Here is a 16,019-nt window from a genome sequence, read left to right on the forward strand (position 1 = left end):
TTCTCTGAATAAAGACAAATCTCTAAAAAAAAAACCACAAAGTTAAGCTACTATGTAAACACGTCCACTCTGTAAGTCAAGCTTATCCATGAACTAATGTAATAATATGAAATACCATCTTTTGTTTAAGCTGCAACTCTAGAATTTTTTTTTCAAACAAGATCTCCAGTGTTACGTATTTCCAACTGACCCTCAAGAATTTAGATTATTTAAGTTCTACAGTTAAATAGTAGAAAACCTCACAAAACTTTACTTCAAGAATTACATGTACCAGAGCCAAATAAAAGAACCAAGAAATTGTTGAAGCTACAGGATTTACAGTTTGCAGAACAAAACAAAAATGCTGTCTATTTCAATAAAAGAAAGCACTCAAGAGAACTTTATATTAAATCTCCTCTTCTTACTTATCTGCAATTCTTTTAATCAGTTCTCATCTCAAAGACGGAGTCTCTCAGTTAGCAATTCTGATTACCCCAGAATCTAGATACTGATGACCCTGCATCAGGCAGAAGCTGGCCCACTTATTAACCATACCCAAAGTATATTCAAAACATGACTTCAAGAGAATTTTACAAAGCATTTTTTTCCAGCCATTTTATATTATATTTCAATTTCAACATGCTTATTCTGGACAAAATTTTCCCTTTGCCTCTCATCAAGTCTAGCTTTGTTTTCTTTCAACAATTCTCACAATTTAATGATGTGCAATGGAAGTCCCGTTGTTTCAGTGGTAGCGCATAATTAAACAAAGTGCCTTGAGGCCAAAGTACACGATCTTATCCATGGGTGACACTGATTTGGTAGCGTTTGCTAAGCACAAATGTGAGATTATAATTTACATTACAAGAGCGCCACAGCATAGAAAGTGCTTTCTCATCGCCAAGGAACACAATTTTCACGCTTCACCTAATGCCCTTTTTGCCCTCATCGGTCCTGTATTTCCTGATGTCTCCAGGAAACAAAGGCTTATGTATTCATGCTGTCTGCATGTATTTTCATCTTTCTCCCCCACCTCCTCCTTACAGTAACTTTTTAAAACTAGTTGGACTTTCATGACCAAACCTTAGAAGATAGGTCTTCATCATTCAATTCCCACAAGCTTTATGAAAACAGGTACTTAGAGACTAAAGTCTTGCCCATCACACTGAAGGTAAACCACAGCACAGGCTCAACCCTTATTAGAGTCTGAAGAATGTCTACAATCAGACTGAAGACATAATACTTTATAGGGCTTCCATAGTATCATGCATACTATTTCAAGTGGTTTAAAATTAGTAGTTATGCTAGATTTCTGTAAGGCAAATCTTAAATACTAAAAATGAACGTTAAGAGCACAAATTGTGGAACAAAAACATTAAAAGTGGACAATGAGTCAACACATGCTATTAATTGCATTGTTTATTTCAGTTCTTAATCACAATTAAGGAAGACACAACAGAAAATAATTCTTAAAATATAAAATGCAATAGAAAAGCATGGATGTTCAGACACTTAATGGCAAATATTTACCATCGAACTGTTCTGCAGTTGTAACGAAGAGATTTTTTTAGCAATTGATTAGGGATATTACTAAGAGTATCCCTCCAGATATCCATGTAGTTTCAACAAAAACTGAGGGTACTTGTAGCACCAGACACTGGGAAGGGAGACACAAGAGGAGTGACAGGGCAATAACTCTAAAGTAAGCTTTTTACATGATGACATCATTATGCTGCAAGTTGGCCTATCTGGTTACACAAGGTGAATACTGATCAGCCTTTCTTAACTCGATCCTCTGCTGTGATAATCAGTTCACTGCCATTTGTGTGATGCGTGCAGGACTAAGTCTGGAAGAAAGTTATGGTCATGACTTTTGAAGTTGTTTCCATAAATGACCATCACCTATACCTGAAAGTTATTTTTTTAATGCAGATATTTAAATTCTGCACAAGCTGCACTAGTAGAAGCTAAATTATATCTTCAATGGTTAATTATAAATTAAGAGCAATTAAGAGCTGTCTTTCCCTAACAAAGCATTGCAATGCAGTATCTGCTGTAAAGAAAGTAGTTAACACACAGTAAAATGATGTACTGCAGTGAAATCACATCTCATCCTAGTTAATTTGATTCATTTTACTAGCTTTCCTGACAGAATGCTATTTAACACTATTATGAAGATTCATGCTACCAATATAATTAAGGATAAAACAATTCATCAAAACTTACTATTTTGCTCTATTTTTTCCATTGCTGAACATAAATGTTATTTTCAGACTCAAAGATGTAGTTATACTTTGACATCTATGCAATTTTACAAAGAAAAACTATGAAAATATGCTTGGAAGCCCTCTTCAGGAAGTGTTATGTTTAGGAAACACTCAATGCAGTAGATTAACTCTCCAGTGTAAGTGAAAGATTAATCTTGCTCAGACCGATAACACTCAAGTTGTATGACACCCAGTCATGTTGATAGTGACAGCATCTGAACAGACAGGATTAGTAACGATAGCAGTAATGGAATATGCATAAACTGATGGTACACTACCAGCAAAAATGAAAAGACCAAACGCCACTGGATTCTCCAGCTGAAAAGTGGGCAACAGTAGTATTATTGTAAGCATGCAGAATTTTAATGCACGCAAAACTAAATGCGCTTTGGGACAACGCTCAGTACCAAATTTTGTAAACTTCTGGAGAAATTAAACACAGCGTGCCTATGCGGCTGATACCAGGTCCTAATCAAATGTGGTAGACTTGAAATCAACCCTTCAGTAATGTAAATTATCCTTTTGAAAGTCTTTTTTTGAACCTTTTTAAGTTAATGTGTGAAGTTTTGCAGAAAATGTGTCACTTTTTCTTTGAACAAGTCTTTCTTTCATGGTACAGCACCATAAGGTAAATTATCTTTGAGAAACATAAAGCACACTCAAGTCACTCCTTTCTTTAAATATAGGACATCTGAAAACTGATGGAAATTTTATTGGCCTTGGGTCATAATGTTTAACAGGTTTATCTAATTTCACTCCAGAGCATTTACATAGTCATATAATTTTTTTCTTTCTAATCATAATCATCCTTAGACTTATTAAGCTTATTATGCCTAGAAAAGTACAAGGAAAGGGCAACTAGATTTCTGCATCCAAAACTTCAAGGAGCAATTGCAATATATTTCTTGAGAATAAGCAATGTGAACTTACAGACACATGAAGGTCACACTGAGAAGTTAGTTAAAACTAGAGCCAAAAGTTAATCTTGTGAGATTAAGTTAGACCAGTTTTTTGAAATGCTGGCCATTTTTTTTAAAAATCATCTCTGCAGACCAGAAGATACAAATATGCCATAGAAAGCTTAAGAAATAAAAATAGTTACAAATCACCATCATCTTATCTGGAAAAATGTAAGGGTGATGGAAGAAGAATAATCAGTTATGTCTGCTTATCAAAGTATTTAGAAGACCCCCAAAAAAAAAAATCACTCAAATCTGCCTATGGCCAACTTTCTCTGACTTTGTGTCACATTTACTTTGAATAAATTTTGCTTTTTTATTATAAACTAGCAAGACAAACATTTGTTATTTACTGTCATAGTGAGGTAGAACTGCCATAGGCAAACCTACTAGACATGTCTTTTTAGAAAATACAAGAATGGAGCTGTTGGGTGAAAAGAGAGAAGGGAAGGAACTGCAGTCCCTTATATTCTGGAAAACTGCAAGAAATATCATTCTCTCATAATGCCAGTTGTCACTGGCATTTTGTGTCTTCTCAAGGAAACTCAATTTTTTCTTGATACAATGGCAAAGACTGTTAAACAGATACATTATTTTCCCCACTTCAGAAGCATTTTCAGGACTTTTCGTTACCTTAAGTACATACAGTCTGGCTTTTTTCTAACTACAGAGCATATTTAGCACAATAAATACAATGACAATCCCTGCCTAGTCTTTAAATGCAAGTCGTACCATGCTTCAGCTGTAAGACACGAATAAACCTAGAGCAGATCACTATGCAATTTAAGTTCAAATGGAATTTGTCACTGCTCTAATCCCTCACGCATTTGTACTTACCTGCAGGTAAATATTTCAGCTGGTTGTTAGCCAAGCGAAGATGACGTAAAGATCTCAGGCGGCCAATCTCTGGACACACAATTTCGAGGGCATTATCACTTAGGTCCAGAAACTGCAGTTTAACCAGGGAGCCAATGGCTTGCGAGAGAACAGATTAAAACATGAATGTGACCCAACAGTAATGTTAAAATCTTAATAGGACTATGAGGAGATAAAAAGCCACAGTACCTAACACCTACGTTTGAGCAGATTTTGACTTATTAAAGCCAGTCTCACAACTGAATGACAGTTTGTGGAAATGCTTATCTATCTAACAAACAGTACTGCTGGTAGTGAGATGGGGAGGAAAATAATAGTGGTGTATAGAATACTCCCATTTCTAGATCCTCCACAGACAATTCTGCTCTGAAATAACTTTATTTTGCTCTGAGTCTGTCCAATTTATATATTCAGAAAGAGTTTAAAGTGCTTTCCCAAAGTTGGGCACAACTCTACAATTAAGACAAGAAACTCATACAAGTTCTTGATAGTTTAGGTTTCAAATCTGTCATGACCTGAATCAGCAGCGTATCCTGCATGGTGACTGGCTGAAAGCAGAAGAAACTTCAGATTTTTATTTCTCTAGATGAGTGCCATTTAGCCTTTTCACTTTCTGCAATTAGAACTGAAGCAAACAGCATTTAGGTGCATTTGAGAATTCGTTAAAAGAATTTAACATAGTCGATAATATCTGTGTTTATGCTAAGAGCTGCACGGGTATATTTTGTATGAAAATATTTAATGTTTTACGGGAAAATAAAGGAAAAATAAGCCTCTTCAAAGAAGAAAAATGAATATTTTATGATTCCTGCCACTTATTGTGAGCTGGTAGATTACTTACCTTCAGGTACAACAACTATGTTATTTGAATGAAGGTACCTGGGGGGAGGAGAAAAAAAGCAGAGGACACCACCTGTTACCCTCAAGGACTTCTGCTACATAATCAGTTTGCAAAATATCCGATTTCAGACTGAAAGAGCACCCTCAAAGCCATTCCTCTCTATCACCACAAAAGCTGTGGAAACTGTATAAACTGGCTATGGATAGGTACTTAATCATTTAATAGCCTAAGTGAAACTCAACATAAAAATGAAAGAGAATTACATACAATTATCTGAAGTAAAACATTCACAGTTACAATAACGGGCTTTAGTTGAGAGTCATAAGAGGAAAACAAAAAGGAAAAAGAATAAAGTGGAGAATAACCAGAATGAACAACATCTGATCACCAGGTTATTCCACACTAAATGCCGGGCAAGAAAAGAAACGAGCCCAAACCATAGTTACATAACTATGAACATTTTCCCCTGCACATAAACTCTTACAGCTTTACTGGCTGAAAAAACAAGCACATGATCTACTCACTGCAAGTGGGGTTTGCAAACCTAGAGTACCTTTTTCAAAAGAAAAACCCAATTTTACACAGTCATTTAGGTAGGTAGTGAGGATGGCCAGATCTCCCACTAAGAGTATTCAGCACCCTCTGCAGGAGCACTTCCAGTACTACAAGTAACATAAAAACTATTCTCAGATTAACAAAGTTTTAAAATATTGGTATCTAATTGGAAAGGTGTACTGAGTACTCAGTGTCCAATCGCTTAGGCACACATGGAAATTATTTGCACAGAATATGTTTTTCCATTCTATTCAAACAGCGTTTCCAAAAGTAGGAACCTGTCTTTTTGGGGAGATAGAGGCAGAACAAGGAAAGAGACATATGAACATTTCCACTGCATGGAGCACCTGAGCCTTCTCTATTTCTTAAAAAATTGCAGACATTTAAAGATCACTGAAAATATAACAAACAAAGGATAGCAGATGTGATGGTAGACATCCTTACATATACCTCAGGATGAGAATTCTCTACTAATTTCAGCTGCAGCTTTTAAAAATACTTGTGAACTATTTCACTCAAGCTAAAAAGATGTGTATTATGAGGATCTACACCTAGTATCCCACATGAGGAACACACATACAGAAGAAACAGAAAATACTGAAGTTTTTTAAAAATACATAGTGAAATGGCTAAGGATATAACTTTCAGGGAAATGAAAATCAGGTAAGTTTGTCTTTCAAAATCTAAAGCTACTGTAACAAATTTTTCTTTAAATAATTATTTTGTGGTCTCTGTCAAGAAAAAAATCTTACTGTCTGATCAAAAATTCACTTCTACTTTTAGAGCTACACAAACCACAAGCCCAATGCAGTTCTTTCTAGACCACCAGAATGCATGGGATAATGGTATTACAACTAAGCTTGCTGAATCCCAAATAATTAGGTTTCACTCCTACAATCCAGTGTTTGTAAGAATTTATTTTAAGCTGTAATTTATACAGGTTTTCCTAAAGGCACCATCAGATAACATGGAGATTTCCTGATGCCCCATGGATAATTATTAAATACTAAGTATATCTAATAAAAAAATATTTATTTCACTGCTTCAGAGCATAAACATGCTCTCAAGACTCAGGCATGATGAGACAAGACTGTGTCTTAAGCAAGCTGGAGACTGCAGTGACCTACAGAACAGTTCAATTATATTGTGGTCGCGTGTACCAGAAAGGTGTGGTTTCAAGGGCCGAATTAAGATGCCAAGATCAGACAGCTGAATGCATTAGACTACTCAGATATACACTGCCTCCTGCTTGGACTCTTCCCTTAAAGAAACAGAGAGTCAATGGTCCATCAGTTACTCAACTGAAAGTGAGCCAAATGAGTTATAAGGGGAAAAGAGGATGTCCCTTATAAGCCCCCTGCTGCCAATCCTACCATACAAGGAAATCATAACCTTACAAGAAGAACATAGGAGGGAAGACGACATTGACTCAAGGGCTTACAGCATAAAGTAACTGCCAAAATAATACAGTTCATGTGACATCCGTTCTTTGGACAAGATTGGGTAAACTACTCTGTATACAGCAATCATCACTAAAGTTACTACCTCTACTTGCTCATTCCTGCTGCTGTTTGACAATCTGTGACTTGGTTCCCAAAAAGCTCATTACTACAATCAGCAAAACTGAGTTCATAATACCCCTGGTAGCTGGGGTGGAAACAAGCAACTAGTGATGGGCTGGAGGCAGTAACCTGTTACTCTGGCTCAGTTACAACCACCTGACCATTAGATTTGGAAGTTCCAGTGCTTTACCAGGGTGACAACAGTCTACACAGGAGTTGGGTGGTAAGTATTCTTTCCTTTCACAGTGTAGATATTTGTATAGCAGTTTTTGTTATATAAAAACCAAGATATTATAATAAGTATTAGCATGGGTCTGAATACATCTGGATATACCTCCTATAAAAAAATACACCCCACCCCAAAAGTGATGCTTTCTTACCCTCCAAGAAAACCCTTCACACTTAAGAGGTAGGTTATGCACAAATAATACAGTCTAGAATTATTTTAAGATAAGATGGGTGAGCATAATAAAAATATATTAGAACTCCTACACAAACTCACAATTCCACGAGGTTTGGAAGCTTCTGTGCAAGGTTTTCTGGCTGAAAAAGAGTTAGAGATTTTTTAGGTTCCAAAACAAAAAACAGACACACACATATTGTGTACGCAACTCATTTTAATAACCATACTAAAACATGTCAGCAGCTAGTCACAGAAAAAAATGGCGACAAGGGGCTTGTATACAATACCCTATTTCCATATCCCCGCACATTCTCCATCAGTGCAATCTGGGATATATCAAGGGTGAGCAATTCTCTACTGAAACAGAACTACAAACTAGAATTAACATTAACATGTCCTCAACCAAATGGTAGTCAGACTTCTGAGGCTGAAAAGATGGATTACCAAAACCTTAGTTTTGAAAATATATTGAAATAATTGAGTTGTTGAAGCCAAGAGACTGCCAAGAAGCTTCAGCCTTTACAGACTTAAAGCAGAACAAGAACTTTACAAGACGTCTAAGCATAACGGATTTTATTTTGTAGTGCTGCTGAATTGGGAAATGACCTACAAATTTTGTGTAGCTTAATCAATTTCCACCAAGCCAGAAGTGCTGAATCCATCAAACTATATTTACATATTAACATGCATATAATTTTATAACTACTAACTGATCCCTAGCTGCAATTCTGTTTTTTGATGGCATTTATAACCATGAACATATACCACAAAATCAGCTTCACAAATTTCATATGTCACGTTGTTAACCGTACTCAAGTTATTCAAGGTTAAGACAGTTTTATTGCTTAAAAAAAATAAATCTACTTCAAACATAGATATGTTTTATTGAAAAAGTTTTTACAATACACATATATGCAGAAACAAATTTTAAGAGCAGCTCAATCACATGTTCAATTTCCTGTTAAAAAAAATTAGCAATTTTCACCGTCATGTAAATTTTAGGTATATTATTATCTAAAATACTTAACTTTGTGTTTATAAATTTATTATGAAGAAATATGCTAACCTGAGAAAGTAGCATCAAAATTTTCTTAAGTGGCAAAGATGCCACATCCTAGATCTGAGTACAAAAAATAGGGTTTTTTTAACTATGGAGCAGCAAATGATGGCTCAATAAATGAACCCGTTGACATCAAGACCCAAGAAACAGACTATAACTAATCGGTTGTTGCCATCTACTGGATGGTTTGCTACAGTGCATTTGTCTTCTCGGCACAGGTTTTATCTGGCCAAAGAGAAAAGCTTAAACTGGAAAAATATGCAAAGGCTGCAACATGCTCGAGCACAAAAAAAAAATCAAGCTTTAATTTAAAAAGTGAAGAGAGAATCTGAAAAAAACAAGTTCACTGTCATTCTAAACCCTTTATTAGAATAAGGATACTAACCTGAATCACAAATTATTTTCACATTATACATGAAGGTTATACTCTTATTCTTGCTTTAACTGCCACATATAGTAAGAGCGCTAAACTCAGGAGAGAGACAATTTTACAGTTGAGCAAGTCTATAATAGAAATTCTGCTTATCTTCGAGTGCCACAAAAACAATGTGTCTGAGTCAAAGTCACTCAATACAACATCCTGCAATGAAATTAAGTTTAAAAAAAAGCACTATTCATGGTCCATCAGTTGAGAGGTAAAACTAACTCTGGTCTCTACTGGTGACATGACAGCAAACAACGACAAATGAATCATCAATTCCGCCACCGGTTTAGTGAAGCTTGCCTCGCTCTCACGCCCTCTGGACATTTTTCAAAAAGTGAGCCTGCTGATCTGTCTGAACAGGACAGCATTGCATATTCTGAGTTTGCAAGTGAAGAACAATTGTTCTCGGATGTGGCTACATCATGCTTCTGACAGTGCCACCAAGGCAAACTCATATCTCCTTTTAATAGATGGGGAAATAGGATTACTGGAAAGCTAATGATATCAGTCAAATATTAAACAAGTAGTTCGAAGACTTGATGCTGGGATACAGATGTGCTATATAGTTTCTTGATCCATTCATTATGTCATAGCCCTCCATCATTTCCATCTTGCCAACAAAGACAAAAATGAAACTACTCTTAGGGAAGGTATATGCAAATTCTGTCAGTGTAACTATTCCAGACATTTTCATAGGAGCCATCTGTCAAGGACTAGATTAATTTTAGAAAAGCAAAGAACAAATGCTGATTTAGCCAATATTTTTCAGAACTCTGAAGGAATGAACCAGTGGGATGGAAGTACCACCTTACTTTAAAGAAATGTGGTACAAATTTGGTTTTGATGATTGCTAATAATCCATACGCAATTTAAAGTATTTACTGAGGCGCTAACATTCACCATTTTGCATAGAATCAAAGGAGCACAAGGCTGAAAGAGACACTACTATTACTCTTCTCAGACAGGTTCACCCCTCAAATAAATCCGTACTTTTCTCTTTTGGAAAGCCTCCGTGAAAGGAATTCAGCTTCCTTCAATAACCTATTTGTTTTCAACTATTCTCAGATGAGGTCCCCTCCCCCACCATGTAACTAACTTACTGCTTCTTCTCTGGAATTGGGAGTATTACTTGTCCTACCAGCAAAAACACATTCATTATGAAAACACTGCTTTGCAAAAATACTTATGACTTCTGCTCTCCCCCATTCCTCCTCTTCTATTTTTTCTTCTCTTCTCTTTTTGCAAGCAGAATTAACCTAAATCTCTCAACCTTCTCTCATAGGGTATGTTCTCTCCAAATCCCTTGTTGCTGCTTTCTAAGTTCTTTCTAATTTACCTAGATTATTCGTAAGTATGAAATTCCAGGCTCAATCTTTGCTCCAGCTTATGCTTTAACAGTAGCCAATAATTATTTCCTTCTGCTTTTAATGGAGATTGTGTAACTTTGTACGTTCCAAAAAGACATCTGCCTTTTTTTGTAACACGCTGCTGACTTGATCTATTTTGGTCCACTACAACTTCCAACATCTATTCTGCTGAACAGATGCTCAGTGAATGAGGCCCAATTTTGTTTGCCTAGTTCCTAGCTACAGTGCTCTGCACTTGAGTGGGATTCCACCACGTCATATTACAAGCAAGTTATCCCGATTGTTTTGAATCCTAATGTTCTTCTTTGCACTGTTTGCAAGTCAGTTTACCTAGGTACGATCTACATTTTAAATATTGCTTCAGTTCCTTTATCCCAGGCCTTGATTACAATACCAAACAGTATCGGGCAAGAGCTGCCTCCCTCATTTGATATATCTTCTGTTGACAGTAACCACGGGTAATTACTCTTATGCCATCTTACACGTCCATTGCCTGGTAGTATTAACAGATATTGAGAGGAAAATGGAACTAAACTGTTACTTATGAGACTTTGTTTTTGTTTCTATTTTAGAATTGCTTTGAGAAAAAGAAAACCAGGCTCTAACATACACATGCAGAGAAGTGATATGCAAAGCTCTCAGTATTGTTTCATCCTTTGAGCCGTGCAAAATTCATGAACCTTACACCACTAAATAACCACTGAATTTCACAAAATGTCAAAGCAGAATTGTTTACAGTCTTCGGTTAATTTTTAAAGCAGCTTTAATTTGTAACTGTGAATCCTATCCTCCCATTAAGTTACTAAGTAAAGGACTTGCCCAAAACCAAAAACTGCCGAAATAATTCTCTACATTACGTGCAAACTTCAGTGACTCAGTCAAGATGAAGAAAAGGCATAAAGTGTTCAGAATCCCTTCAGCTTTTGGCCCACAAAGTGAAACCTTTATTGAGGATTTCTAATGTATCATTGTTACAGGTTTAAACACTATTCCTTAAACTCAAGTACTGAACTTATTCTAGGAAGCACTGAAAAACATAATTTTAGTGAATTTTAAGTAGTCAGGCCCTCCAGCTCCTCTACCCTGGCTATTATTTTACCTATCATACCATGGAAGAAAAAAAAAAAAAAGAATTAAAAAATCCTAACAAATTAATTACTTGGAGACTTGGGCCTACTGACAGTGGCAAGTTTTGACTCCCTATAGAGAGTCTTAACAGCTTAGAATCTCTCGCACAGTTATTTAACTACCCCACGCTGAATTCTGAGGTTGCAACATTCATTTAGGGTGAGAATTTGTTCAGTTTAGGGGAAAACAACAGAACAAGAAGAAACCATAACAGAAAATCCTACAACCTGAAATTAACTGTTTGTTCTCCTATCAACAGCAGCCCATAGACACAAGTTCTCACTGGCACCTTAAGCGCAAGCTTTGAATTAGACACCAGGATTGATGATGCCTTTAAAGTAAGGTACATGCCAAGGTAAAAGTTGTTTAGCCTAATGAAGGAATGTAGACTAGACCTCACAGTATCACCTAACAGCAGAAAGGCCCGACCACTGATGTGAGCAAAATTTACAGCAGTTAAAAAAAAAAAAGCCAAACCAACAAACCTCATGAGAAACACCCCAGCAGACCTCACAGAGCTTCAAAAGGGTAATCATAAAATGTCATAAACTTTCATTTATTACACTCTACATTACCTGTGCAAGTTCAAACATAATACAACCAAATACTCATATTTCACAATGGATTATATCATTCAGGATCAGATTTGCTGTAAGATTATTGTTAATTTTTTAAATCCTAAACATACAGACAGTAAACATTACAGTAAAGAGGTTGTCGTACCAATGTGGTCAGGGAATTTCTTTTCATATAAAGTCTCTCCAAGTACTGCAGCCCCTCATCTTTCAGTAGCTCCAAAGGAAAGTGATGGAGATTTCGGTAATTTAAGAACAAGTTCTTGTGCCTTTCCAGCTTTGCCTCAGAGATTGTTTTACATAGTTCTGATGCCATGACTAATCCTGTTCCAGCACCACATCTAGTGCATTGCATCTTCTGAAAGCAGACCCATTTCTAAGAGACAAAAAGAGCAAAAAAAACCCCATTATCAAGGTGTATGACATGCATTCTTTTGTGGAAAGAATTAGTTATTACATATTATCTGATAATTTAGCTGAACACGCTTGCTCCAGTTAATACATAAAGTACCCAGAACATTCACACCATAAGATATGTTGGAAGGAAGACTTTGACTATTGTCTGGATGGAGTTTCAGCATGTTTTCAGAGCAGTAATAACAAAAGCTTAGGGTATACATAATGCTTTTTTTCAATCCCTTTTCCATGGACCTGTCAGATAATTTTGCCAAAGTTGCAACCAAAAAAAAAAAACAAACCACAAACCACATACCACCAAAACACACCGACCCCAAAACCCTTCTCTCTGCTAACCATTATTGATGTCCTACATCTATTCTGTCAAGTGTGCTAAAAGAAGAATCTGCAGATAAGAAAAATGCATGATTTATTAGAGGACTTCTTATCTTCAGATGACTAAAATGCCTTCATGTAGCTTTGAAGTCAGAATGACAAAATGCAATGAAAGTTTGTTAAGGTTTCCCATATAAAACTACCAGAAGAATTTATCAGTTGGAAGAGATACTGAGGGTAGACAGCCAGTAAGGCCATTTTAAAATAATAAACTAAGATATGAGAAATCTGAAACTTACAGCAAGAGAATTTATAGAGAGCTAGATGTGACAGCAGATTTTCTGGTCTCTTTACTAAAAATAAAACCAGAAAGAACTAAATGTCAAGCTTTAACTGACAGTTTCAAAACCAGAAAACAAATGTATGAAGACAAATTAAAATTTGACTCGTATCTGAAACCAGACTTTATTTAGCTTGTTTTTCATGTATAACCAAAATTCTAGTCATTACTATGTCATCTAGATTTAGATAACAGCAGCAATGCTACATCTGTCATCAACTGTCTCACAAGTCAGGATAACATAATAAATCCAGACTATATATTAATTTAAAGTTACCAGTTTGCTACAGACTCATATGTATAAATTGATTTCCATTAACAAAAGGCAACTGCTTTCCACAGGTAGCATTTTCTATTTTAGTTCATTCCTCTACTGAAGGAGAGATTTCTGACCATTACAGATATTGGAAGTGAAGGCACTGAGTTACAAACAAGAATCCTACCCAATTATACAATAGTAATTGGAAAACAAAACTCTCTACCCAGCTGAAGACTGACAACTGGACCATACATGTAAATCAAACTACTTTATCAGTTTCAGTAATTCCCTGATTTACAGATAAGCGGCTTTTACCAGTGACCTATGCCCTTCTGGAAGAATACAGTATTTACTGTCTTAGAGTCCCATAAGCACTACTAATCACAACATAGATATAATATCCTGCACACCTTTTCTAGTCTTGAGTTATACCCAAGCCATGCTCAGTTCTCTAAGCAAATGATTACCAAGCTGATAATCCTATGTAAGATTAGAAAGTGTCAGTCCAACTTTGGTTAAAGAGTATCATATGAGAAGAGACCATCACTCTAACAGTTGCTTTCATCAGCTGTCTTAAGGAGACATCACACACACACTGCTGGCCCAGGCACTAGCAACACTAAAGCTCCCTTCGTTGAACAGATAAAGGAAATTAAGCCACTACAGTTCCAAACTCCACATCTGTGATCAGCATTAAAATAATTCAAGGAAAAGCATGAGAATTTTTAAGGTACATAATCTGAGAGTATTTGAGCATGAACTGTACAATACAAGAAATGATAAAGGAAAGTTCATCTTTCCCTGAAACATTTTTTTAAATTAAAAGCTATGAAGTCACAAAAACACATGCATAAATATCCAACGGCCTTCCAATTTGTCCAGAGACACTTTTTAGGTGTTCTGCACTTGTGGACTCCTCTTCAGCGTTGTGACCCCATATAGCATAACTGGACCACATTTAGCCATAGCACACGCAAATACACAGACAGGCAAGTCCACAAATGCAAAGTCCAGTCATAACATACTCTATTTTGGCTCTTGCTTCAAAGGAAAAACCCTCCTGCTCCTGTCCACCACCAAACTTTTTCTCTCCAAAGACTCCTTTTCCAGAGATGAGACACATCACTACCAAAGAGGAACAGACACAATCGCGGTCTTTAAGGAAGGGTAAAGAGAGGATAAGGACAGACAGAGGGAGGGATGATGGCCCTCTGAGGAGTCAGGTCATTCAGGGGAGAAAACGGCCATTTCACAGAGGATGGAGAAGACAGAAGCGCACGACGGGGAGCGGAGGCTCAGCGAAGGGGTGACACGGGGAGGGTCAGGAGACCCCCGGCCCCGGCGGCCACCCGCAGCCGAGGCGGGACTGCCTGGTGGGAAAGACCGCCCACGGACGAACACCTGGAGGAGCCGCAGGGCAAAAGAGAAGGAGGCTGTGAGGTGTGGATGCACGGAGCCGCCCCGCTCGCTGCTCCGTGACCCCGGGGAACTGGGGGAGGCCGATCTGTCACGGGTGGGTGCGAGGGAACCGGCCTGTCCCAGCTATGCGGAGGTGCGGGCTGCGAGGGCTGAGGAGGCGGCGGGCGGCCACCCCGACGGCTGAAGCGCGGAGAGGAGCGAGGAGGAGGAAGGGGCCTCGGGCCGGGGAACGCTCAACACCCCCTCACGGAGAAGGCGCCGTGCCCGCGCGCTCCGGTGGGCGGACAGTAGGGGGCAGAGCAGCGGAGGGAGGCACCCACCCCCCAACACCCCCGAGCCCGATCTGCCCTGTCCCGCTCCCCGCCCACCCTCCCAACGTGGAGAGGAGTCACTCACCAGCAGCGGTGCCGCCGGAAAGGGGAGCGGCCCGGCCCTGCTCGGCGCCGCCGACGCCGGCCCAAGCACACGGAGGCGGGAGTAAGCGGGCCACAGCCGCGCGAGACCGCTGCCGCCAGACGACTCTCGCGAGACAACACCCCGCCTCGCCGCCCGCCTCTCACCCAATCACAAGGCACCCCACCGCCCACCATCCAATCACAAGTTCCTCCGCTCTCCCAGCCCTGCGTCCCCTCCCCTGTCAGCGAATGGGAGGGCGCCCCACCTCAGCGCCTCGCCCGCCTCCTGCTGTGGGCCGGGAGCGTTGTGGGGGTGTGGATGGTGCGGGAGTGCGGGCGAGCTTCCCTGCTAGTGGGTCTCCTGGGGGCGATATGTGGGCTCAGCTTGCGTTCCCATGTGCTTACACAGTTCCCGGTGTAACAACAGTTACCCCCACTTCACAACTGTTGAAGGAGAATGTTAGTTGCAGGTGAAAGTTGTGATGGCCAGAGATCATCTTCCCAGACAAATTTTGGCGCAACTAACACTATCTTTTACTTCTTTGTTAACAGCAGACTGGAGACCCTTAGGCAATCCTGCCGATACCCCCAGCCTGCCCACAACTATTTTTACCCGTGACAGTTGACCTGTTGAAACAGGGAATGATGGAAGCTCAATTTACCTATGTGCTCTTCACCTGATTTTGATTTTATGTGTATTCACACATACTGAGATGATGCAATACAGAAATCCTATCCCAGGGAAGGTCTTGTGTGTGTTATGTCAGTAATCTAATGCAGCAAATTCCCTCGTACTTAGAATATTTAATATTACTGGGTATTAAAAGTTCTTCTTTGCTGAAGATTAGGCCTACCAGCTGCCTAAAAAAGGAATCCCA

The 16,019-nt window shown here is 38.6% G+C and overlaps 1 protein-coding gene across 4 annotated transcripts in view; it reads right to left on the bottom strand.

Annotated features, from left to right (window-relative positions):
• LRRC28 (leucine rich repeat containing 28) overlaps positions 1–15,269 on the bottom strand; it is a 54,128-nt gene extending 38,859 nt beyond the window's left edge. For 2 of the 4 annotated variants that reach the window (XR_010373705.1, XM_064456150.1), the window contains exons 1-5: positions 15,143–15,269; positions 12,145–12,372; positions 7,542–7,582; positions 4,923–4,960; positions 4,043–4,180 (exon numbers count right to left, since the gene is read on the bottom strand). Coding sequence is in view for 2 of the 4 variants with exons in the window: in XM_064456150.1 (XP_064312220.1) it covers positions 4,043–4,180; positions 4,923–4,960; positions 7,542–7,582; positions 12,145–12,351 (424 nt within the window). In the remaining 2 variants the exon portion in view is untranslated. Of the gene's footprint in view, positions 1–4,042; positions 4,181–4,922; positions 4,961–7,541; positions 7,583–12,144; positions 12,373–13,027; positions 13,082–15,142 lie in introns of those variants that run through there. The other 2 variants (XM_064456151.1, XM_064456152.1) reach the window with 2 other exon arrangements.
• Positions 15,270–16,019: the final 750 nt, after the last annotated feature.

Source organism: Phalacrocorax carbo, chromosome 7, assembly GCF_963921805.1.
Source record: "Phalacrocorax carbo chromosome 7, bPhaCar2.1, whole genome shotgun sequence".
Classification (NCBI taxonomy): domain Eukaryota; kingdom Metazoa; phylum Chordata; class Aves; order Suliformes; family Phalacrocoracidae; genus Phalacrocorax; species Phalacrocorax carbo.